The 26247-nt window shown below is 43.9% G+C and overlaps 1 protein-coding gene across 1 annotated transcript in view; it reads right to left on the bottom strand.

The window, feature by feature from the left end:
- The window catches only part of GLG1 (golgi glycoprotein 1), an 88703-nt gene that overhangs the window by 41782 nt on the left and 20674 nt on the right, over positions 1-26247 (bottom strand). The window contains exons 2-3 of the mRNA XM_009883159.1: positions 3696-3728; positions 850-936 (exon numbers count right to left, since the gene is read on the bottom strand). Of these exons, the coding sequence (XP_009881461.1) occupies positions 850-936; positions 3696-3728 (120 nt within the window). The remainder of the gene's footprint in view (positions 1-849; positions 937-3695; positions 3729-26247) is intronic.

The following is a 26247-nucleotide window of genomic DNA, read 5'->3' as shown; positions in this document are numbered from 1 at the left end:
GTTTTTTTTTGTGTTTTGTTTTTTGTTTTTTTTAAATTATGGGTAGATTAAATTATTCTGGTGAATATACAAATGACGTTTTTCAGATCATGTTGTAATGACTGAGCTAAGTCAGCTGAAGCACATACTGCTGTGACAAGCCTTGGTTCCACTGCTTCCCCTGAAGTTTAGCTGAAAACCACCCCAACCAAAGGGAAAACACCTCAGCTCGGCTCCTGCGTGGCTGAGTGCACAGCCTCAACAGCTCTAGCATGAGCACAAGGAAAAAAACGATTAATCAAGTAATCTTTGGAGCTGGACTGAGGCGTGTTGATGCTTTGGATAGAGAGGACTAACTCCTAGTGCAACCTAAAAAGAGGAAGTTCCTAACAGAGAGTCCTTGGAGTAATTAAACTTTGAGCCTTGAAATAAATAAAAACAAGTTGATTCATTATTTGATGTCTATGTGCTTATCCTCTCTGCTAGCAAGGCACAATCCACAACCAGCCTTATGCTAAATTCAGCGCGACCTCTGCTACACCAACGCTGCTACAGTTGCCCAACACTTGATAAAGAGGGGACAAATCCAATCCACAGTGGATTTCTGACAAAAGGTCAAGGTAAGAGCTGATGGGTTGTTAATTATAATTTCTTTCCCCCACCCCTTTGCCTGGCACCACTAAGGTAATGGGACTTTTCCCACAAGGAGATTGATTTAGTTACACCTAGTAATTTAGCATATAAGACCAGAGCTTCCTCAAACCCACAACATTATCTGTGCACTAATTTACTATCACAAAGAAGTGAAAAAAAACCCTTAGTAAAAAACCTTCGTGCCACAAAAGCAGCCATGTCTTTCTTCTGGCTTACCTCTGCAATAGTGGACTTGCAGACTTCTCTGGCCACGGATTCAAACTTCGGGTCTGTAGTCAGGTTCAGCTTGTAGTTCCACAAGAGCTATAGAGAGAACATTGGTAGAAAGGGGGTTTAAGAGCTTCCCACGGAGAACAAGCATTTTGCTTCAGAAAAGAAGGAAACGCCATTTCTTCCCAATCTGTATCATCATCCTTCTACAGTGCAACAATCAACGCAAAGTCTCCTTGACAACAACTTTGTCCCTTCACTTCTGCAATAATTTTCTCACAAATTCAGACTGTTAAATACCTCTCCATAAGGTCATGAGCTGACTCATTAAAAGGAAATATATCTAACGAAGACAATTTCATAACTGAAAGGATAAAACAACGAAAGCTGTAGCTTGCTACCTGCTGCATATTTAGCAACGTCTTCAGCCCACCACACCTTCCTGGGCCATGGCTTGTCTGCCCGATGCAAATGTTCTAACAGAAATGAAGTCCTCAATATGAGCAGATTTCATGCTGAAAAACCTAATAAAAACCTAGCAAAAAAAGGAAGGACAACGCAGCTGGTCCCTTATTCACCTCCTTCTCCGAAGGGCTGCGACCAGCCAACTTTTTGGATGCAGATATATATCAAACCTGCAGGAGGTTCTCTCTCTTGCTAAGGGCACCGATACATTAGAGGTTAGACTGCAGAACGCCTCGGTAAGGATGACTGTTCTTCTAGGAGCCAGACATTAGCTCCTGCAGGAGCCTAGATGCATTCGGTCACTGTGCAAGAATCAATCTTGGGCAAGTCACGCTCTGCAGATATATGTACACATCCCAGAGGTCCTCCTGAGGCACCATAAAGTAAAAATATGGGGTAAGGCAGCAAAACCTCAGCAAATTAACAGCTGAGATGTTGCCTGAGAAAAGGTCTATTAGCTCATCTGTGTTCCTCTAGGAACCTAAGTTGCATTTACACATTTTTCATTAACATAAAGATGAAATAGTTTTAGAAATTAATTTCAAATATTCTGCCTTTGTGACAATCAAATTAAGATAAAAAAAGACAGGCAGTTTGGTCGAACTTTATTTTGAACTTTTAGTTGTACACAAAACACTAAGAAAACACAAAAACATGGTCGTACACAAGGAAAGCTGTTTTACATCATCTCCAAGAGGGTTGAAGCACACACAGAGAACTAAAAATGGAATCAGCACAGCTGCACTGTCTTCCACACCTCATATCACAGCGTTGTGAAAAGTTAAAAAAAGGATGGGATCCTAGGGTGTCCTAGGGTATTTCAGAGGGAGTAAGAAGCTGAAAATCTACAGGTTTAATAGTTAAAAGTGAATAAACAGGGAACCTGTCCTTGCCAAGAGTGCTGTAGACCTCTCCCAGCCAGGATAGTAAGGACAAGAATGAGGCCCAACACCGTAAGAATACACCTCTGCATTTGTAATCTCAAACTTTGGAGAGTCTCAAAATGAGATGCGCTTTCAAAGGAACCTTCCCACAGACAGAAGGAAGGTTAAATTTGCAGCTTAAAAATCCAGATTTTAGTGCTAGGCAGTATTTTCCCAGGAGATGATGAGCAGTTATACTACCGAAGACCACAGAGAGAGGCAGAAAAAACATTTGGACATGAGGCACCTCGCTGCGGTCTTGCTTTTGATCACTCCCCTTCAATTTCTGCCCAGCAAAACGAGACTTTGCCCACACTTCCTATTCCTGCATGGCTTCTGTAACCCACAGCAGCCTGACTTCTGCCTCGTGGCAGAGACGCCGTCATTTAATCCAGCAGCGAGAAGGTCCAACTTCGATTTCTAGAATTCTCAACTTCATTCAGGTAATTTCTGTTGGCATATTTAAATGTCAGGCAGATACATTTTAATTACCGAAGCTTTCTCTTTTTCAAAGAAAGAAAAGACTTAAGCAGAAACATGTGTCCTTCAGTCTGATCCAGCCCTGCCCAACACAGAATTAGAGCTGCCATGAAGTCAGGCAGCGTAGTGCTAAAGGTTAATTTATAAAGACCGCTGGAAATTACTAGTTGTACAGCACGGTCGGGTTTCATTTCTGGAATATATCTTCCAATAATAAAGCAAAATACAGCTTCTCAAGCATCGGAAACCAAAACCGGCATTGAGGCACGCACTAGTCTGTGTTTAGGGCTATTCAAACAATTAAGGATCTTGATATGCTGTATTCTAACAGAATGCAAATAAGAGAAGCCAAAGGAAACCTAATACCAACCTTACCGCTGCTGATTTTTATTTTTTTTTTAGAGTCTCGGGATTTAAAGAGTCAGCTTGACAGCCTGAAAACTGGCTAACAGTTTGCTCACTGTTAAACACAGTGCTGAGAGGAAATCTGTTCTAAAACCAGCCAAGTGGTTCAAACTGCCTCTAAATATCACACCCCCACAGCATTTTCCAAGCGAGCCTGAGGATTTAGCAGCTGTGAAAGTAATACAGAAGGCTTCAACAGCTGAAATTAAGAGTTTAAATTCAGTCCCGCTCACATCTTTCCCAAAAGCAGCACATCATGTTGCTCCCAGTAACTCACGGGAACCACCCCCCAACTATAAAACAGGAAAGACGTCTGCTATCCTCCTTTGATACAGAAGTAGAGTTTATAAAGCTCTCAGATATGTTCCACTCTGAAGTCTCCAGTAAGACCATAGCGGCTCTACTGGGTTAAAGAAGTCGCCTTGTGTTCTTCCCCCCACAGGCCAGTAGAGAAACCCAGACGTGTTCCGATTAAGGCCTTTTGCAAACTATCAAACTACATAAAATACTTGAGGTCGATAAGGGATCTAAGGTGCAAATGCCACAGCTAGAGACTGAATAAAACAAAGCAATACTTACGTGATTGCAGTCTGAAGAGATTTCATTATCTGGCTGAAAAAGAGAAAAAAAGGAGTGTCAGCTCACTACTGATGTGATGCATTTAACATACAGAAGAGTAAAAACCTACAGAAACTAACATACTGTCAGCTCCTTTTCATTGTAAGAAACAATTTGACGTAAACAACTGGAAATTTTAAAACCTGCGTAATAAGAGTGATGATATCCAAGTACCAAAAAGATTGAAATAACAAGTACTTTAGACACAATAAAACTCTTAACTCTACAGAACATAAATGGCGCAAGAGTAGCAGTGTTTATGTAGACACTGCAAAAACATAACAAATGTCCTTGTGTTTGGCCCAATTGCCACAAGTAAGAAGGCAAAAAAGCACCTGTGGGAAAACAAAGACATGGCATTAAAGTTTTAGAGAAAAATAACTTTCATGCATACAACTGAAGGAGAAAGGTAGGACTCGCTTCCCTTCCCCAGATTTGTATTCCCCATTTGAGAAGCAACGTCTTTTCTTTCAGCTGTACTCAATGGAGCTGCTCCAAAGCAGCCCTGAGATTTACACTTTCAACCATGAGAAACTGGTAACAACCAGTATCCATACATCATTTCAAAATACTCGCTATATTCTTTATTTTACGAAGGTACCGCTACGTCCTCATGACAACCCAACCGACAAGTCCTAACGCACAGCCTCCACCAGAGCAGTTCGCGTGTTGGAGAGAAACACCCACGCTCCACAGGGAGCCGCTTTGGAAAGAACTCCGGCTGGAAACAGTCTTGCCCTCCTTCCAGCCTGAGTAGCTCTCACAACCGAGAACTCCTTGAAAAAAGTCAATCATACAAATCCGCACCTCATCTCCAAAGCAAAACAGCACAAACGCAAGACAAAAATCATCTGCCCGTCATACCCACCAAAAAATCAACCCTGACTCAGAAAGTCTCTGCTTCCATGGATATTGAAGATGCCAGACAGGCTCGAAGAGCCACAGACACTCAAAACCACTCAAAGCTTAACCACATCATTGATGCTAACACGTTATATTGGACATAAGAGAACTAGAGTTTCATCAGTTTTGGAAGCAAGCAGCCTACCGCCCAAAGAGTTTTGAGTGCATGCATTTGCTGCTGCACGTGTTACGCCAACACTTGCACAATCGCTGCTTCGGAGGGCACGAACACAAGTTTATGGGAAAAAGAGAGGATGGGAAATGTTTCCAAGTCCTTAATTACAGCCATTATTAACTAGAGCACTTCTACTTTGTATAGCAGGAAGTGGCAGAAATTACCTCTCCACTTAGAACGTAAAAACCAAAACGGTACCTGAAGGATCCCAGTAATTAATTGCAGTTTGGTCAGACTGCCACCATCCCAAACAGTATCTCCCAGAGTAATCATAAATTTGAAAATTAGGGTATCAACTTTTAAAAATAGGCTAGCAGATGCCTGCTTGTTATCCACAGCCTGCAGAACTGATCCTCGCAACTGAAAACTAAGATGACGCCCAAATTACGCCATTTTAAAGCAGCCTCTAAGACCAACACTACCACGACATACAAAGCGGTTCTCCCTTAGTTTTCTGCACCCATCCTAATCATTCAGCAACAGACGAAGGTTTTGGACTAAACTAATTTCAAAAGCTGAGAGTTAGAACACCCTCCACTGAAGTCGCTGTCTCAGTCTTCGAGTATAAGATAGTTTCTTTATAAAAATATATAGGTTAGCGCTGCAATTCTCCTCTACAGGACGGGACTTACTAACACATCTGCAAGCAGAAGAATTTCTAAGGGTCAGAGAGTCCTCTCCCAAAACCCTTCTTGGCTGCTTCAGTTACTTGGGGTTGTTCAGCCTGGAGAAGAGAAGGCTCTGGGGAGATTTTAGAGTCCCTTCCAGTGCCTAAAGGGGCTCCAGGAGAGCTGGGGAGGGACTTTTTAAAAGGTAATGTAGTGATAGGATGAGGGGGAATGACTTCAAACTGGAAGAGGGGAAATTTAGATTAGATATCAGGAAGAAATTTTCACTGAGGGTGGTGATCCCCTGGGGCAGGTTGCCCCAAGAAGCTGTGGCTGCCCCATCCCTGGAGGTGTTCAAGGCCAGGTTGGACGGGGCTTGGAGCAACCTGGGCTGGTGGGAGGTGTCCCTGCCCAGGGCAGGGGGTGGCACTGGATGGTCTTCAGGGTCCGTTCCAATCTAAACCATTGTATGATTTTTGCATCCTCTAACTTAGTAAACTTTGCTTCAGATCCACCGAAGATTAAAGCTCAGTTTTTCTGGAAAGATGAGCCCAAGAAGATAACAGACAGGTTCTCACTGACTTTGGAAGGTTAAACAAGCTTTTCTTGAAATACACAACATTAAAATACCGCACATCAAAACACCAGTCTTTCCTGGGCTCCGCAGCAAACCTCACCTCTGCGAAATCAGGCCTTATTCTTCTCAGAAGAGTAACGGAAGTTAAATGGGATGTTAACTAAGCTGTAGTACCGCGTACATTCACGGTTCAGTACTTAGATACGCAAAAGCATAAGATCTAGCCAATAATCCTTTACACGTGGAACAGGATCACCACCTGCTAGCTAAAAGCTGCGATCCTTCTTCCCTCTTACCATTGCAAGTGTAGGAGAGGTGGCTTCAGCGGCAATGCTGACCTGCTTCTCCCAATTTAAGTGAAGTAAAAGGAGAAAAATAATCCTTTTATCTTGTGTCTGATAAATTGAAGGGCTGAGTTTGAGTAAGGGGAAGAAAAATCTCCCCAGCACAACCCACACCCGTTCTCCCTTTCTAAGGCAGCAGCCTGTGGCCCTCCATCCACTCAAGAAATCTTCCAAACCAGCAGTTTCAGAACAATTCGCCTGTGTATTAAGAGTCACAAAAAAAAAAAAAAAAGGTAAGTTTCAAATTACCGCTCAGAGAAGCTGAGGAGCAAGAAAAGCTGCATTGTGTCATTCCCACATGGTGAGCTTGAGGAACAGGGATGCGCCGAGACCCCCCCGGGCAGGGGGAAGGAGGAGAGCAGCCCAGACCAGCACCACCTGCTAGTCGAGGCATTTTAGGAGAGGAGCTGATGGCAAGGACGTTCCACCGATTAGCAAGGGAGGAGGACTACTCTTACATCTTCTAATTGAAGGATTAAAAACAGACTTTACAGAAAGTACATGTGCCTCTGGGCTCACAGCAGCTTTTTGCTCTTTAGCAGCTTCTGTGGGAATATATTACCTCCCTTTGCAGTCCTCTAAAAAGCTCTCCAACTCCTTCACGCGCTAACACTCACATTCCAGAGTATGAACACCACTTCCTACCTCCCAGGAAAAGCAGAGTTTAGAACAAGTATAAGAAAACCTGAACAGCAAAAGCACTTCCTTCCATTCAACCGCGTACAACAGGCACAAATCATACTGCATTAGTATTGCGAACTCTACAGAGAAATTCAAAAGGTTTGTATGAAGTCGTATCACCACCAGGCTATGAGGTCACCAACACCGTTGTGTTTAAAAGTGCCTCTTCTCATCCACCAGATCTCAACTCACCGAAACAAGCCACGACAGCCATCCCTTTCTAAATCTCTCAGCTTCAGCAGCGGTATAAAACTAGGTCAAAATTATACAGCAAATGAGCAACCCACCACCACTACCCAGGCTCAAGGAGGCACGAAGCGTTGGTGTTTTAGCTTCAGAAATGGACCATCACGATGCTGGTTCCCAGTAGTACTTATCTAGTCGTAGCTATATCATGCATCACCATCTAGTGAAGAATACACTGCCTGGGGTGCAATTACTGTCACCCCCACAGCTTGAGTCAGAGCCCCTTTCAGCTGTGTACACTAAATAGACTTGGTTTGGTCTTATTTCATCACATCCTAAAAAAAAAAAAAATTAAATTTCACACACCATTGGATTTTGAAAAGCAAGGTAAGAATCCTAATCAACTACTGTGGATGAAACTCAAGGTCTTGAAAGAACTCTGCAGAGATTATTTTAATCACCAGCAGCTGCTTGACCTTCCTTTCCTTTGCTCCTTTCCAAATGTCATGCAAATAGAAGAGTCTGAATTCAACCACACAAATGCCTTTATTCCCAGATTTTAATTCCTCCTTAAAGCAGAACAGGGGATGACGGCAGATGTTTTCCACTATTCTTTTAAGGCAAGAGTAGCTGTGCACTTGCTGAAAAGTAAGGAGCAGGCATATCTCAAATACCAACTACAGGTAATCTTCAGGCATTGGAGACAACAGACTTCAGACCCGCTCAAGTGAAAACCAACGAGAACCAGCACGGAGCAAACCAGCAAAACAGAAAGGCAACTGGCTTGCCGATGGGAGGAACCCAGTAGATGTCATCTCCCTAAATTCAGGAATAGATTGTGAAAAGATCAAACAAGTTAATTAGGACAGGATGTTAATTAAAGCAGCTACCTTCCCATGAAAGACAGGGTAAGCAGAAGTCCAGCCAGACGGTGGGTGTTGCCCAGTTTATTACACGTACAATATACTACAGAGCATGAAGCACACGGATACGCAGTACAGGCGGCTCATGGCTCCCAGCCACAACGTTGAAGTTTTCCGCTCCGACCTAAAAAAACACATTTATCACTAATATCAGTAGAGAAAAGGTAGAGCAGGCCTGCTGACCCAGGAGCTTCTAAACAAGTTGGCGATCAAGCTGATAAAGGGAAACCTGACTCTTAGCTGTGTCCCACCACAGATAACAGCAATCCCTTTACACCAAACACACCCAGCCGGGACAGCAAACTCACAATAACGCCAGTCAACCGCAGGTATTCAGCTAGCCAGACTTACGACACCAGAAACCAGCACGGGCTAGATGCGAGGTAGAGATCAAGGAGAGATCTGGAGGAGCCACCCTCCTGCAAACCTCATCCCTTCCCGAGGCAACCACTAGGAATGATTCTGCAGAAGACTCTGTGGAAACGAGCAGATACAGTAGTCTAGGCAAGAATCAACACAGCTTTTGTAAAAGAAGAAAAACCACACATGACACAACCACCCATGTTTCAAACCTACTGCAACATCCCGGAGTTCTGTGCCAACAAGCATATGGCTACAGTAAAGCGTTTTCACACATCCTGCAATCCTGACGGAGTCATGTGTGATAAAAAAAAAAAGAAGCTAAAACCAGTGATAATTTAAGTTCAAAACAGATGAGAAGACTTCATAATTGAATTACACGTTTAGTGAACAATAAAAGTTAAACTTGTTAAACTGAGCTTGAAATACTCTCTAATGCCAGTGAACTGTTAGTACTAAAAACAAAAAACAAACCCAGTGTTGTCATGTCAGCAAAAAAACCCCTCTATGCTTATCATTCATGCTTTGAAAACAAAAAAAAACACTTTGAAGGATAGTACTGTGCATACATCATGCACCAAAGTTACCGAGCTCCTAGCTTCCATATACTTTGCTAATTTCACACAAGTAATTTTTTCCTCACTTACAGAGAGCCAAAGTCTGCAATGCTGCAAATCATTTGACCAAATAATGATTTCCACACTGGTTAGGCACTCCTAGTTTATGCAAGCTTAATAATACAAGTTATACACAAACACCAAACAACCACCTCCAAAACATACACAGAACTTTGCGTATGAAAGTCAAGTTATCAGGACCAGCAGCAATTTCTTTTGCCAACCTGCACACACAAAGCGCAAGTAGCAAATCACCCCAAACACCAAATTCTGCGACTATGTTTTTCCACTGTTTTAACCAAATTCTAGATTCCACAGGCTTTTTCACTTAATGTTAACATTTTATATCCTCTGCGGACATGACACTATTAAGATAAGTACTCTCATGTGGAAAAGGTATCACAAAGCAAGATCAAAAAGCCCAGCACACGTTGTGTGTCCTCCTGGCCCAGCAGCCAGGGGAAAAGGAGCCAAGGATGAAGCAGGCCACATCCACTCGCTCTTTGAGGATCCAGTGTTCGCTATCTGCTTCGAACGCCGAGAAAGTTCAGCAAGTCTTACCCTTTCCTACGTAGCTTTTGATAAGAAGTCAATAGAATCGTAGTAATTGTCATGTTTTGCTCGTTTCACATTTGCTTGACACTGGAGCCGGCTGCGTGCCTTCCCTCCACAGCAGAGATCCCCCTCTGCAAACACCATAACCCCACAGAAAACGCTCAAGTTTTAATTCTGATTCACAGAAGGTGACCACAGATCACGGTGCAATTAAAGGAAACACACCGATCCCACTCACCTAACAAATCCGACATCTTTGCCTGTTATTCCTTACCAGCAGATCCCTTTCTCCCGGTTGGCTGTTCCTCCGCAGAGCTGCGAGGCGGGTGCTTGGGGCCACAGTACCACGTTCCGGAGTCATGTGTGATCTCCACAAGCTATTCCTGTCCCTGCTGCTCCTCTCTCCCCCCGTGGGGGACTCTCAAAAGCCCTTAAACCCTCTCAGCAGGGACCTCTCTCATTTCAACGCTGATCCATGCATAAGAGCATGTTCTACCATTCAGCACGATCAAAGCAAACTCATCCCAGATGTTTGTTCGTTCTTCCCTTTGTCCCCTCTCTTCCTCCTCTTGGAGGCTTTTCCAGACAGTTCAGATGCATTTTGGAGGCAAGACAGACCCTGAAATTATCCATTCGCCACAGCAGTTTGGCAGCACTGCTACCAGATATAATGTTTTCCGTAACACTCCTCCACAACAGAGCTCTGGAACTAAGCACAGTACCGACACCAAGCTGCAGATCCAGCCAGGAGGTTTTGGGATTTGCTCCTGAAAAGCTCTCTCACAACTCCAGCAAAAAACTTAGAGACCGAAAGGCATGCAAGGATGCTGGTAGCGTCACTGAAGAGGCAGAACCGTTAGAAAGAGCAGGGTGAAACCACAGAAAGCTGCTTAACTCACCAGATATCCCACTGACCGAGGTGGCGGGGCGCCTGCTGCCTTCCTCACCTCTACCGCTGGCTCCAGCTCACAGCAGAGTCCAAAACTCAGCAAACAACAGAAAAGCTCTTTACCATTTTAGAGTTTTCTGCCAGGCTAGTATGAATGAGCTTATGGAAGAGTCCCACCAGCACCAGTCAGATTACTGGGGAAGCACAGCAGCATCTCCACCTGCAGTGTGTCTATTTAAGCTATGCTGAGACAACCTACCCCTGAAACTACCTTCCCAGACGACTCTCTTGCCTTAACCCCAACCAGAAACATCCCAGAATAACTGAAGAGTATTCCAGTAGAGAGGCAAAATCGACAGCGTGGGTTTCGGCAGTACTGCACAGTGCCTGCTAGGGGCTGCAGAAGAGAAACAAATGAAGAACAGGACAGAGGTCCCAACAAATAATTCCAGTGCAACAACTAGTGAAAAATCTTCTTTTAAATATGTTCACCTCTTAAGAGAGTCAAATTTAATACCTTATTCTCAATACAGAGACTTCACATCTTTTGACTACCCTGTAGTGCTCCAGGCTGAGCTTAACTTAACAGAAAGCTTCCAAAAAGCCATAAAGAGTTTACAAGCAGGATTCAGTTTTACACAAATAAAAGGCTGTTGTACATGGCGTGGTGGAGCCCCTGTCTCCCTAAAGGAGCACGTTGTCCTAACCATGCTCTGCTTCTCAGGGAATAATGTTTTTGGAAGAACGTGGCCTAGAACTAGAGAAATTTTTCCTAAATTAGCTCAGTCCAGAAGCTAAAAGAGTTCATACCAAAAGCCCTGCGTCCCAAGGTACAGGAGAAGCGCAGCACTTAAGCGCAGGTTTCGGAGCAAACTCTGCTTACTCATCTCTCCACTCCCACAACTTAATGAAGTGTTACGCTGCGAAGCAAAGCAATCAAGCTCCGACATTCCCGGCTTGCAGGCGGCTTCATTACACTACCGCTGCTCACGTGCAGGGTAGTATCTCTAATCACTTCCAGGCTCCCCCACCAAGGGAAGGGCTCTTGCTTCATTCAGCATAAACAGAGAACAGTGCTCTAAACATTCAACCAGCCAATATTCGTATTCGCCTTTGTTATTCAACCTGTGGGCTCATGACTCCAATTTTCCACGCTGAAAGTCATACGCTGCTCCTGAAGATCCCTCCCCGGGAGCATTTTCCTCCCGCTCTTTCAACAAGGCACACTTTCAACACAAGGCACACGTGTCCCATCAATCAGGGCGCCCATCTTCATGAAGGAGCAATAAGCATCTCATGCCCATCAGCCAGGGCACCAGCAGCGCTGCTTTAACGCTGGCGATTTACATTCACACGTTCCACCTCGAACCAAAATAAGACGAGCATCCAAACAGGTGGGAAGCAGACTCAGCTATTTTTAACTCCTGCCAGCTATTCTACTTAGAGGCAATAAAAATCAAATACTTTAAAGAAGTCATTCCAGCCTTAACCACAAACCACAAGAAGAACAATTTTATTTTGAAGTCTTCCTTCCTTCCGGGCAGTGGCAAGAGCCCTACTGTTTCTTCCCCCCTACCTACCCCTATTTTTTGAGACAAAATAAACCTAGAATTACCTCCAGCACAGTTGTCGGTCTTTCAGATCAGAGCAATGGAGGCACAATTACATTTAACTTCAGTACTTTCAAAGAGCGTTGGACATCGAATCATAGAATGGTTAGCGTTGGAAGGGACCTTAAAGCTCACCTCGTTCCAGTCCCCCCGCCACAGGCTTCCTTCCACCTTCCTTCCAACCTCCCCCCAGCCCAGGTTGCTCCAAGCCCCGTCCAACCTGGCCTTGAACACCTCCAGGGATGGGGCAGCCACAGCTTCTCGGGGCAACCTGCCCCAGGGGATCACCGCCCTCAGAGTGAAACGCACATACACATAGATAAACCACCCTGAAAAAGTTCTTGTGCACAACCCAGCACTATTCCCTCGCTGTTGCAAGAAAAGGACTATTTTAGCTTTCCACGTGGCTTATGTCCTCCCAAATTCCCGCGCGACACCCAGCATCTCTTTTGTTACCCTTGCGGGGGTAGGATGTACCGGGGGACCCCGCGTCCCAGCTTTGTAGTGCTATTACCCTGCAAGAGATTCCCCGAAAGCACAAAGTCTCCCAGACCTCAGCTGTCAGTCCAGCTGCCTTCCCGAGAGATGAAGTACAACGGGGAAGTCTCCCTCAAAAGGAGGAGCAGCCTTAGCACAGGCAGCGTTCAGCCACTTCTAACAGCCGGATTTGAAATAAAACACTGGGATTTTCTTCAGAAGATCTGCAGGGCCCCAACACATCACTCGCTTCTTCCCCGCAGTCAGAGGCAGGTGAAGAACGAGAGCCCTGAGCCGGGCAACTCCCTGCTGTTAAAATAAACCATTTCAGTTCTTCTCACACTTCAGTGTTAACCACAACCACCAATTTTATCATCCCCTGTACGTGTCAATTTTATCACGGTACTATTCAAAACATGAGGGGGAAAAAAACACCACCACCACACCACAAACGCTCAATGACTATGCCCAGCCACCACCCTCTCCTCGGCTGGGTCCATCCTCTCTTTCACCATCACAACACTCACAAACTCACTGAAAAAGCTGTAGGTACCGCACAGCTGCTGGGCAAACCCGACGGTGACCTGAGGCTCCCCGATGCCAGGGTGACAGCAATTAAAGCGCTGTTGGGACACCTTCCAACCTAAGTTTGTTATGTCAAACAACAGAGGAGCTGAGAAGAGCCACGCTGCACGCAAGCTCTTGACTTGACGCCATTGACAAAGGGCCAGAAGTCTGGACTTAAAAATACTTTTAAGAGATCAACCTATGTCAGAAAAAAAAAAAAAAGCTGGACTTGCTATGTTATTCATTCTCCAATTCTCCTCAAAGAAACTTCCCTGTTGAAAACTTTCTGCTTATTCAAAACAGCACATCCCGTTCCACCAGAGAGGCAAAAGTCACAGAGAGAGGCTGTTATAAATTCACTTAAGGAACAGCGCTGCCTTTGTACACAGTGGGAATACGTGCAAATAAGCACAAAGTGTTAAGGCATATTAAGGTCTACAGCACAGCCCACGACGTTGGCTTGCAGGCAGCATCACTCAGCGACACAGTCCTCGGCAGGCCAGAGGACTTCTCCAGCCCTCTATGAGTTTCCCCCACGAGATCTGTTTTGCCAAATTCTCACCGTCACCCGCTGAACTCAGCGGGAAAAGTCTGTAGGCTATTTTTAGGGAGTCCTAGAAACAGCACCGTGCCCTGCTTCCATTTCGAGTCCCTCCATTACGGGAAGGGCTGCCCACGAGATGCACGTCCAAAATAACCTCTGCTCCCTACACTACTCTGGGCTTCAAAAGGCAGTATTGAGCTGTGCTTCTCAAAGAACAGCAAACGACAGTATACCACCAATTTTACGTCCTTTAGAAAAAAACTAAATAGAAGGCACTCAACAATAAGTTTTGAAACTTCAAGATGGCCAGGTAGGGCATCCATCCTGTTACACTCACGATTTGCAGTTCTCCTCAGAAACAGGAATTATGGTTAAATACAGTCAGGGCCAGCCAAAAACCACGGGTCGGGATAAGCCAACAGAAGCCTTAGTGGCAAAGAGGTACCTGCCACCAGCCTCTCTGACCAAAAAACTGCAGAAATTCAAGACAGCTCAGGCAGCCAGAAGTCAAGCCCTCTCGCGTCACACAGTGGAGAACCGCAACCACCACTGAGTCCATCTGACAGATGGTACCACCAGCAACAAGACTGGGCAAGATGCACCAAATTCAAAATCCAGGAGGATACTGGTGAAATCACGTCACAGGACTGCTGTGCAATAAGGGACCCACTGTGGGTGCTTCTGCTCTCAAAGCCATCAATACACAGCTCAGCAACCTGCCAGCACGCTGCCACGGCAAACCTTTCTTTTCCTCCTCCGGGAGCTCATTACCGACTTCTGACAAACGAACCTTTTCCGCACACGCAGACCCAATGGCTTCTCAATTACAACTGCATTCACTTCAACACCTTGAAGCTGACGCACTGAATAGGAACTGAAAAAAAAGAATCATTAGAAAGGAAAAAAAAAAAAAAAAAATCACTTATTCTCAAGTCTCAAAGGTCATAATGACCAGGGAAGCCAGACTCATGTATTAACAATTTTTCCATGTAAAACAACTGTTCTGATCCAGTATTTGAGTACTTCAGTTCTACTTTAACAATACTCATCTTCTGCATTTTAATTAAGTTTCCATTTCTTTCCAAAAGCTGCTTGATGCATGGAAAAGTAATTCAGCAGATAATGTCTTGCCATTTTTAAACATTATTAAAAAAAGATAGAAACATTAAGATGCAAGCATTTAAATAATTACAGATCATATCAATTTATTCAGGAAACATACCAAGCTTAGCAATAAAAGCTAAAATTAGCTGCAAAATAATATCACCAGACTAGAAAGCTCTAGAAAAATTACTAGAGCGTTCAAGCAAGACTAGAATTATTCAAATCTAAGCTTCTGGCTTATTTAAATCAATCTGCCTGGGAGCCACACAAATTGTTGTGGTAAATTGATTTCCCTAGCGTCTGGTTCTCCTTTTGTAAGAGCCACGACAAGAAAAAGGAAAAGACCAGAAAGACAAGATGAAAACAGCTGATTCACAACATCGTTAGGCATGCTGCATTCAGACAGATTATACATCACAACATTAAACCAAGTTATAAATGTCTCGGCAAGTAAAGGCAGCCGGGCACAGTGACTCACGCCAGAGCCGCTGGGTGCAGCGCTCAGCCGCAGACCTCAGCGCCAGCACCAAAATCAGAAATGCCGTTTTTCTTCTTGGAGACTCATGCAATGCAGCATGACTAACGCACTTTATTTCACCTTACTACCTCATCTCTGCTATATACTTCAGCCACGCACACCTCGATTTTACATGCGCAAGTGCACAAAATATTTTCAGCAAAGCTACAGCGTTAATGCCTTTACTGATGTGAAAAATGCAGTAGTGCTTCATTCCCGCTTGGCCAAAAGGTAGAGCACGCCATTCCAAAGAAGTCTTACTGACAAACATGACATACTCAATTAAATAAATGCTTAGAGCATTTACCTAAAGAATCGTGCTGGTCTATATGGCAGCTTGTTTTTAGGCTTGACAGAGAAGCATGATAAATTAATAAATCAAAAAACTCTAAAGCAGCATCACACGGCTGTTTCCAAGACTTACCCTTTGCTACAAGCTAACCGCGCGGTCTTCAGCGAGAAAAGCCATTTGAGCTTTTCTGCAGAACCAAGTTTTTGTGTGCCCCGAATGAAAGTGATTGCTGTCTGTTCATTTCTCACAGGGGAGCTGCATTTCATATGAAAAGAGTTATCCAGAAACGTTTACTATACACATCTGCACCAATAAGGAAATGAGTCATCAACTCACTGGCAGGCCTGATTCATAGCACACCGCGCACTCCAGCTATTTAGGAATCGGTGTATAAAATACAGAGGAAAGGCAGATGCAAGCCACAACTCATTTTAAGGGACTAGATATAAAACACAAACTAATTTAAATGCCTTGTTTTTCCTGCTTTGCTTGGGTATGATTTCTTCAAAAGCACAGGACCAGCATGGTGGTGTACACAGCCGCAAAACTTTTCACCTGGATGAATCATAATGCTTTCTTTACATAACTGGAAGAAAAGCAAACGCTAATGTTTATTTCAACCCTGGATAAAATTGCTTGGATTTTGTTCAACAGAAAAATCAGCATGAATAAGTCTTTATAGTCACCGCTAAGGCAAGGTTTCCATGGGATCGGTAACAAACTACCACATAAAAAATTTCCGCTTGCCTTCAGAACACACAAACACAAGCCCTGTTACAGGACCAAAGCAAGTACCTTTCTTCAGTCCTTTTGACTGAAGGATTAAAACAGAGAAAACTGTACCTACATCATCTTATTTAAGCTCTGCACTTCCTCACGAGGTTAGATATGGGTTTAAATTACCCTTGTTCCCGGGAGAAGCCTGGGGCACTGAGCTGCAGCACGCCTCTCCACAGGTACTGGTCTTCTCCACCATAGAAGCTTGGCTTTTAATGCATTTTGTAGTTTTGAGAGCTCCTTTCCAAAAAGCACTGAAGTTTTTCAGCTTGAACTGCTCAGCTCAATAGCTATATAGAGCCGTTAAGCCAAGCATTTTGCTTGAAAATTCTAACCATAATGGTAATTCCGAGGATTTAAAAATGACACCGCGGTAAGCAGCCAGATCAGTAACAGTTTCCCTTAAGCCAAAGGAAGAAATTATAGCTGACTAGTTTTGCACAGATGAGCAACTTTAAAAAAAAAAAAAGGGCATGTTTGATGCTGGATTTTAAAAATGAGCTTGAAGAGCTTTCTGGAAAGCAACGTTAGTAAAAAGATGTCTTACTGGTATGCAGGAGAGCCAGACACCTGCCCGCAAATCCTTCCAATTACTGTTTCCATAACTCCTACTTAAAAAGCTATGAATAAAGACAAGCTGCAATTAAAAAGACTGAGCACACCTACAGCTTCTCTGCTAATAACGACGGAGAGAAAATAACGGGGGAGGGAGGGAAGGAGAAGGGAGCAAAGTAATAAGCTAGTCGCTGCCACGCTACACCGCTGCTGCAGACAGCTCTGTACCAACACACCGCTCCGCGCAGCACCACCGCCGGGATCACTGCTGAACAATTTTCACCTGTCAAAATACAGGAATTTAATCAACAATTCAACTGCTCTAGAAATGGCTGGTTATTCTTCCTCCTGATTACTGCTGACAAACAGCAGAATCAATGCCAAGGCTCAGGAATACAGACCTACAAGCCAGCCACCCGCACCAGCCAGGGCAGGCTGGAAGGGCTGCAGGCTTCTTGCCCTAACTTGGATTTGCAATTTTATTTAAGAGAGAACTTCAGAGTTGAAATATTTAGTAGGCAACAACTGCTACTTGACAGAAAATACTTTATTGTAGTCTCTGGTCAACGGTGATGGTCTGTATGTAGTTGTGCGCTGTTAACCTATTTGATGCTACGCGCTAAAGCGAGGGTCTCCTACCATCCGAAGCCCAGTCGTGGCTGAAGAAACAAACGTGAAGTTGTAAATCTCTGCAGACAATATTTAATTTCCAGGATCGCTTCCAGTGTGCTGATGGCAGAGCCCAGGCAGTCCTGACGCAGAACCTGGGAACACAGGGAGGTTGTTTTGTCCCACCCCTAAGCAGAATAAACATGTTTTTCCCCAGCAGATAACACTTGAGAATAGGGCTTTAAGAGCCTGATCTGTTCTTATCCAAGCGGCACAGGTACACGATGCGGTTCACATGTCCGCAATGAGGCGGTGGCATGTTTCTGGGGACGCGCAGGGAAAAGCTAACAGCAATACCCTCAGGTAAGCAGTTTTCCATCCAGCGTGAGAATTTAAATCCCTTGCATGCAGATCTCTATCTGAATGATAAGAAAAAAATGTTGGGGTAGCGCAACTTTTGCAAAAACAAGGCGAGATCTGAACGCTTCAAGCACAGGTCAACACTGCAACAAAACCCATCTATTGTGCTATCCTACCATGTCTTTGACTAGTCTTGAAGAGCTCTCGCTCAGGGTGAGAATTAACTCTGCTGCCTGAAAAAAACGGTCAATCTCCACACAAAAGGAAAAGAAAACTTTAAAAGCTACCCAGCAGGTTACCAAATAATTTATCTGTGTGTTTTAGGATTACTGTACAATGCAGAGTAGGGAAGAGGCTGGAGATATGATTGTCCCATGACAATTTTCACTGAGAGAGAAAACACAGAACACCAGAGGTATTAGACACATCACAGATCTCCAGAAACAAGTCAGATATTACCAAGTAACACTGAGAGGTAGGAGCACCCCTGGTAGGTGTGCACGAAGAAAGAATACCTGGCACAGTAGCAACTGAAACTACCCCTTATGAGACACGTACTACTTGATTTATTATTTTAAGTGAAAATTATACCTTGGCAAAATATATACTGAAAGTAAGCGTTCAAAGCTTCAGTGGTATCATTTGGGTAAGAGCCCAAGCGTGACACAAGAGTTCAAGGAATCTTAAAAAAAAAAAAAACAACCCCAAGAGCAGATGGAGGAGGAACTCTCCAAAGCAAAATCCTCTCTAGCGACTATTCAGCATTCCGATGCAATCCTTCGGGGTTTTCCAACACCCCAATAAATGGAAAGTTACTGTACACAGTTTTCTACAAACTACATTTGAACTGAGATAGTGCAATGAGGAAGAGACAACTCACCCAGCGAGAGCAAGATGACAGAATCATAGACTAGTTAGAAGGAACCTTTAAAGGTAATTTATAAAGATTTTTTTTTTTCCCATTTGTGTCCATTTTTATCAGCTGCATTTTGAAAATACGTAGCTCACGGTGAGCGCTAGGCTTGGCACCAACACGAGTGGTTCACTGCTCTCTGCCCAGCCAATCATGGCAATATATTACCTCCATCCTCGTTGCCCTCGAAAACAAGCAGCAAGGACAGAAAAGCCTTAGAGCAAATTAAGAACCACCATGTTCAGACAATTTTCATTTAATCACAGGCCAGGCATTCCAAAAGCAACATTGTCAGGCTTCCCGAAGCCCACAAAATTGGACTTAGTAAATTCAGCTTTACATTTCTAACTATAACATAGCATCTCCCAGATTACCTGAGGCAACCAGATTAAGAAGGGTATTTTTATAATGGATAATCTAGCAAATTACCAAACTAGGCTTAACACCGAGGTCAAGAAGAAAAGGTACTGCAGAATAACTTTAATTTTCATCTATTTCTGCACAAGAAACTTCTCCTGGTTTAGCTCATCCTTTTTCCAAGACAACCCCTAAACCAACTCCAAAATAACACTTGTGAAGTATTACGCATAACTCAGGTGGTGTAACTGTACTGCGAAGAACCCCCCCTTAGTAAAGCCTATCGTCTTCACGCCTCTCAACCTGCTGAAGACCTGACATTTCTTTCACTGTCCCCTGCATTTAGCAGGGAGCAACAGCAGGTTCACCACCACGACACACAGAGAGACAATTAAGTGTCCATCTAATGCTTCTCAGCAATAGAGCTTTGCATTGCATCTGTATTATAAAGCAAAAGTTTTTTGGTACTTTTTAGGTCTACTCAAGTGAAGAACTCGGGAAGTAGATGAATAGTTGGTGAATTATAACATGCATCAGTTGATGCAGGGCAGGAATCCAAAAAACACCCCAAAACCCCTCCTTGCTTCTCCTTAGGAATTTCTGTAAGGAGTTTTCTGCTAGTTTCTTGCTTTCCACTGAGCTGAAGCCTCTACACAACAGCCTCCAGGCGCAGTGCTGCTGGGGGGAAGGATGACACACGCTAAGTGGAAGATGAACTCAGGTCAACCTGAGCTATCATGGACCTGCTCCCTCAAAACCAAGCCCCAGACCCAGCTCAACCCGAGAGCAGGCCAGAAGCTAGCACATAATCTCTATATTCTCTTCCCTACAGGACCAGTGAGATTATGAAGTCCTCGGGGCAGCTCTTGCCATAGGAAACCAAAGAAGGGCACAAACGCGCGAGGAAGTTACGCTTGTGGGCTGACAGAACAGCTTGGCTGACTCTCAAAAGAGTAATTTTTATAAATAAAAAAAATCCCACTGTGCCAGAGCGGCTGCCAATTCTTCAGGCAAACTGAATGAGAAATGAGAGTGAATTATAGTTTAATATCAGGAAATCTCAGGACTTATTCTGAAGTCTTCACCATACTGCACACACCTCCCTGTGCTAGATGCACAATGTTTCTCTTAAAAAAAAATAAATAAAAGCACAAGCAAAAAAGCTAATTTGTTCCTTATCAGTTATATTTGTGATTACATTTTAGAGCCCAAGACGTGCAAACTTAGCATTTTGCAGGCAACCATCGAGTTTGATAAGAGACGTGCAAAAACCACAAGGGAGCCCCTACATCAAACCCCACTCAAACCACTGCGAGAACGGCTGTTTTGCTCCGAGCCCGCTCCCAGGCTTGTTACCACAAGCGCTAGCGCTGTAGTTTCCCCACAGATTCACACATTTGCAACTAATTTAAGACATCTAAGGCTTCTGCCCCTTTGAACTTGCAAAGCTGCTTCTCAGAGTACAAGTGATGCTACCCTGTTTCAGCGATGATGGTCCAACCCTACGTCCTCAAGTAACCAATTGCTACTGCACAAGGCGACAACAGTCTTCAGAAAACTGAGTTGTTCCACTTGTTCTTGCAACGCAAAACTGGGAAGAAAACGTATTATTAAAGCATATCGTCTTATCTCATGCTTTCCAGTGAACTGTCCTTGACTGATCCCAGTCTCCCCATTCCTAAATAAGAGCCAACCGAGGATAACCTGCTGACCGCAGCATCCGCAGCAGTAGGCGGATGTGAGCTGCACGGCGACATAAATAAAAATTGCTTCTGCAAACCGAGACTAATTGTGGCTTGCTTTTAGGGAAGGGGGAGGTGGGTGCAACACGATTTGGCCGGTCTGAGGGGACAAACACTAACTCTGCTATTTTCAGCTCAGCAAGTTAGCGCAAGCGCTCAGTTCAACTTCAGAACCGGAGAAAGAGATTCTGCATGGAAGTACCAAACATCTGATTTCCCTTCAGAAGCAGAGCAGACAATCACACAGACTTGGCACTAAGTGTGCTGACTTTTTGCAGTAAGATAACCTCTAAAACACCCAGGTAGTTTCCCCACACGTTTCCGGAAGACGGCCTCCTTCAATGACTCTGCTGAGCAGTGCGAAACCTTGTCGGAGCAAGCGAGATTGTACTAAGGCAGGCTGGGCTCACCGCTAGAAGTCAGTTCTTACTGCCCTTTGAGATAAGCAAATCGGAATTAATCCGTCAATTATTCAAACTGAGGACTTGATCCTTCTCCCTCATCTTCTATTTAAAGTTTCAGTGGAAGTAGGATTAGGAGAGCGAGGCTTTACACTGTAAAGACCGGGGAGCCAGGAGAGATGTGCGTTCAGGCTTTGCGCAGCAGCACCCTAACGCAAGGCACTGACAGGCGGTTTGCTGAAGCGCTTTAATTCATGTAAGGCAGGTTTACAGTCTCTTTCTGGAGAAAAAAAAAAAAAAAAAAAAAGTAGCACAGTCTATGCAAGAACACTCCTGAATTTAAAAGTCATTCATGCTGTTTTTTTCAGAAGTCTTTCCTTTTATTTAGGCACATTAACGGCCTCCATGCTAATTTGAGCTACAATTTTTTACAAAACTAATATTGTTACTACACTGCAGCAATCTAGTTAGCACAAAGTTTCCGGCAGATTAACTTGCAGCCCCCTTTGCTGGTGCAGTTTAGTGCCATTTAGGAGCAACCATACGTGCTCCAGCCTTCGCTGGAGCCAGCTCGCAGGGGACCGGGTGACAATGTGTTTTGGGAAGCCGAGCGAGCGGAGAGACTACTCTGTCTGCAACCAAACCATTCGGTTATTACTCTTTGAACCGACTTACACAGCTAAAAGTCATTTTTCCTCCACTTTAAAATAGACCCAATTTTGCTGGCAGTTCAATGTCTCAACATAATTCTCTTACAGAGTTTAAGTCTTAGTTGCATTTTGGAGAAGAAAAGGGCTTTTGAGCACTTATTTGCTTCATTTTTTCCATTTTAAATTTGCTCAGTTTGCACAAAAGATCTTTCTCTTAATTGCCAGCACTAGAAACAAGCCGCGATCCGAAAATCAAGTGGGGTTTTATTGTACCTTATACAGCCTGTGCCAAAATGTGTTACTAAATCAGCTGTTACAATCACTGGTAATAGGGAATGTTGGCACAAAAACGCTGAAAAGGAAAGATAAGATGTTTTGTGACATCAAAATAAGCAGACGCCTCAAGGACAAAGGTACAACCTCACTTTTTGACCAGACCTTTACTAAGTTAATCATCTCTACCTGTTAGATCAAAGCCGCTTTCTAAATATAAGTTGTACAGCAGCATTTAATGAAAAGCTAAATTTTAAGTGATGACAAGCATTAATAAATATGCTAATTTCTTCCTTGAGTTGGCATTTGTAACACTAGTATGAAGAAATAAGTTACTTAACGGAACACTGCAAGTCCTCCAGGGAAATATTTGAAGCAGCTCATCTTGCTGGTTTTCAGGCCAGCCAGTTTTGGCGAAGCAGGCACTCAAATGACTCCCTGCTAGGGGCAACGAGCATCACCACCACAAAATTAAAAACTCTCCTCGTTAAAGTGAGACAAAGGAGCCATTTGCTAGCAGGTTGCAGGAGCTCTCTTCCTCCAGAGGGAATCACTCCGCAGGCAGCAGCAAGCACAAGGTAGACAGTGCCGGAGCTTTAACCAGATGCCGGGGATTTCCCAGCCTAACACATATTAGTATTTGCAAGCCTGATCTCCAGCACCAAGCAGTTCATTTGCATGTTAATTAGAAACAGGTCACCAGAAAATTCCACCAGACAACCTTTCTGTGTTGACTAGAAAGGACAACGAAGCATTTCCATAAAGTCTAGATCCCTTTTAAGCACATTTCCATCTATCTGTGAGCCACCCAAAAGTTCACCGTAAATCAAGCTGCTCCTTCTGTTGGCCAACAGCATCCGGTTCAATATAGGCATATCTCGGATCGCCAAAACTCGTTTAAGATCAGACATCTTCCGAGACTTGCAAAGCAGATCAGCAATCCTGAGCAAAGCTAGAGAAAATAATGGCAAATGAGCCTAACCAGAAAGTCTCCTTTTACCACAGTACAAAATTAAGGAGAATGAAGTCTGAAAGAAAAGCGTAGGTAAACAATGGCAGAGACTGGTTAAATCTGTGCAGCTCTGAAGTCTGCGTGTTCATCCAGTTCCGCTCCCTGGCCACATTCGCTGGCAGCAGCACGATTATGAGGAGAGGAGGCGGCAAGGAAAGAAGGTGTTATGGATATTTTAACTACCTGGAAATGCAGTCTGCAGCATCCTTTCCTCTGAGCCTTCTTTCATACACTAATACTTACTGTATTATGCTTAAATCAAACGCCCCTCCAGCTTACTTTTAGGGTTCTTATGTTGCCAAGTCTAATAAAACTGAATTATGGCCACTGTTTGTCATACACGAGACTCATGGGCACCTCAACTTTCAAGAATTCATTTTCTCCAGAACCTCCAAGATTGATCGCTTGAAGTTATTAGACAATAACTTCACGGTTTGAAAACAGAGAGCAATACTAATATTACTGGGCTATACCTCAGTTTAACACTACATCGTATTTTCAATTTTCTGTTGTTATTGCAAAGTCATAGGCAATGGACTTGATTTAAGACTTCCAGATCTTGAGCTTCACGTACATTTTTCATGTTTAAAACGGGCGCTCTTTTAAGTGAGAGATTTGTTTAAGAAGTCTTGCCCGTCTCCTTGACCGTTTGGCCTGTGGGACTTGCTAGATCTTGCCTGCTGCTCTGGAGACCAAACAAGCTGAAGTGTGGCAGTTCAACCCGGGCTTAAGGATCCACCTTGCTCCACTCTTTACACATCCCCTATCAATCTCCAGCTCTTCGTTCACACCGGCACCCCAAACGCCATCGCAAAAGCACCTGTTTGAGGAGCTGCACTGCTCAAGTTAATGGCTGATCAGAGGTTTGGGTCCACCTCACAACTTCCAGCTCCATCAGGAATTCAGTCCACAGCTCGGTCCTGCCACCAACTCAACCGGCATAACCGCACACACAGCAAAAGCCGTGGCACAGGAGGCTCCTCGGAAACCAGCAACAGCAAAGAAAGCGTTTCACGTCAACTCATTCTAGTTGAATGAACTAAAGCTCCAAAGATGTGGTCCAGGATATCCTTGCAGGAGAATGTAAAGCTGCTGTGAGATCAAGAAAAGGATTTTATATCAGCTCAGCTGGCTGCAAGGTTCTCTTTGATTTTTAAGAAGCAACAGCTTTCGAACTACTTGCAGACAGCCTGCAAAGGAGTCTGCGTACAGCAACACATCCAGCCATGTGATTTTTAACAGAGAATTAAGCAGATTTCTGAACACAACCATCAATATACCAAGCTGGGAACCACCAGCTGTGTTGCCTCTTTAATAATACTTACATCAATGAATACAATTGCCAGTAGCTGACCCATTAAAAAAAAAAACCACCCTGCATTTGTTTCAAGTACCTAAGAGGTTGTGGAAAACTTAAAATTCAATTATGTTCTTAGCCAGAGAACTACACAAAATTAAGTAGTGAAGGGTGAAAACCCTGTAGCGTTACTGTGCTAACTCATCACTTTTGCTCCTAGGAAGTCTGAATGGTCATGGCCTTTTCTACACGTTTCTTAAGATGGCATCAACCAGACACCAGATTTTTTTTACCAGCACAGCTGTGCCATTGGAAATCCTAGCAGGCACCGGATGACACAGGGAGAAAATCCTTCAGCCAGTACACGGGATCTGCACTAGGAATTCACTGCAGTAAAGCTATAGAATGTGTCTGCCTATTCTTAACAGATTTGCCAGTATATTTGAAGTCTTTGGTATGATCCACAGCTATACAGCAGTTGCTTTTCCTTTAGCACAGCCAAGAGAACCTAGATGAAAAGGCTATTAACAAAAAAAAATAAAATAATTCAGTAAGCTGTTGGAAGTCCTGTCCATATTTGATCCTCACCTTCTTGCCAGAGACTAACTACAAGATTGCAGGGAAGAATCCCCGTGATTACAATCATTTACGGGAGCTGGTCAGCAAAGGCTCCGTAAAGGCCAAGAGCCAGATCGGCTATGCCTTGTATGAGCATCGAAAGCACTGAAGAGTGACAATTGCCAAATCATTATTTGTTCGACTTCTGCATATTAAAACACACCAAAAAAAGCTATCTTCCACTGACCCGCTGTTAAGGTTAGATCTCGTCCTTTTTCATCCACCACTGGATGAAAAGTTTCACTCCAGCTGATATCCCTTGCCCACCCCTGTCTTTTTATATCACTGCCTCAGGTCCTTATTAGTCCGGGAATGTGAGCCATCATCTGAAGCCACTCCTTAGAGCAGGCAGCACTGACTTGCTCGTTAATTTTATCTCTGGTCACGCTTGAACAATCTCTTGATAACATAACAGGGATTTTTTTCCTTTTCTAAACAGGAGCTGTAGCAACAATGAAACAAAGCAGACGAGTTATGCACAAAAGCAACAACACAATGAAAGATAAGAGAACACGGAAAGCAAACTCTACAATTACACTAAAGCATAACATTCCAACTTTCCCACTCATTTCTGAAGGAATATGGAGAACAGAGTTTGTTGATTGTTTTTCAACCTTGTGATCTCTCCGAAATCTTCAAGGAAACAGCATGCTACAACAACGTGACACTACTGCTGCTGTCAAATAGCACAGGATGGAGGATCTCAAGTTTATGAAAAGGGCGTGTTCAGTTTTCTGTAAGAGGGGGAAGAGCTGGATTCTGCCTCAGAAAGTCCCATGATTTCTATGTTATCTCTTAACCCTGTTTGCCAACGGCCTCCTCCAGGGAGTTCTCTCTTACAAACTTCAAGACCCAGCTGGGCTCTGGGTTCTTTGGCTGCAAGTGACAACATCCCTCTCGAGGCTTCTACAAAGGTAACAAATTTTTGGGGTCTAATTATTAAAAAAAAAAAAAAAAAAAAAGCTTTTCAGCAGAATGCTCATACCTCAGGAACCGGCTCCTCGAACTGCTTACCAGTTT

This window comes from Charadrius vociferus, unplaced genomic scaffold, assembly GCF_000708025.1.
Source record: "Charadrius vociferus isolate BGI_N301 unplaced genomic scaffold, ASM70802v2 scaffold1434, whole genome shotgun sequence".
In the NCBI taxonomy this organism is placed as follows: domain Eukaryota; kingdom Metazoa; phylum Chordata; class Aves; order Charadriiformes; family Charadriidae; genus Charadrius; species Charadrius vociferus.
Note: the sequence above shows the minus strand (reverse complement) of the source record. Positions and strands in the feature narration are given on the sequence as shown.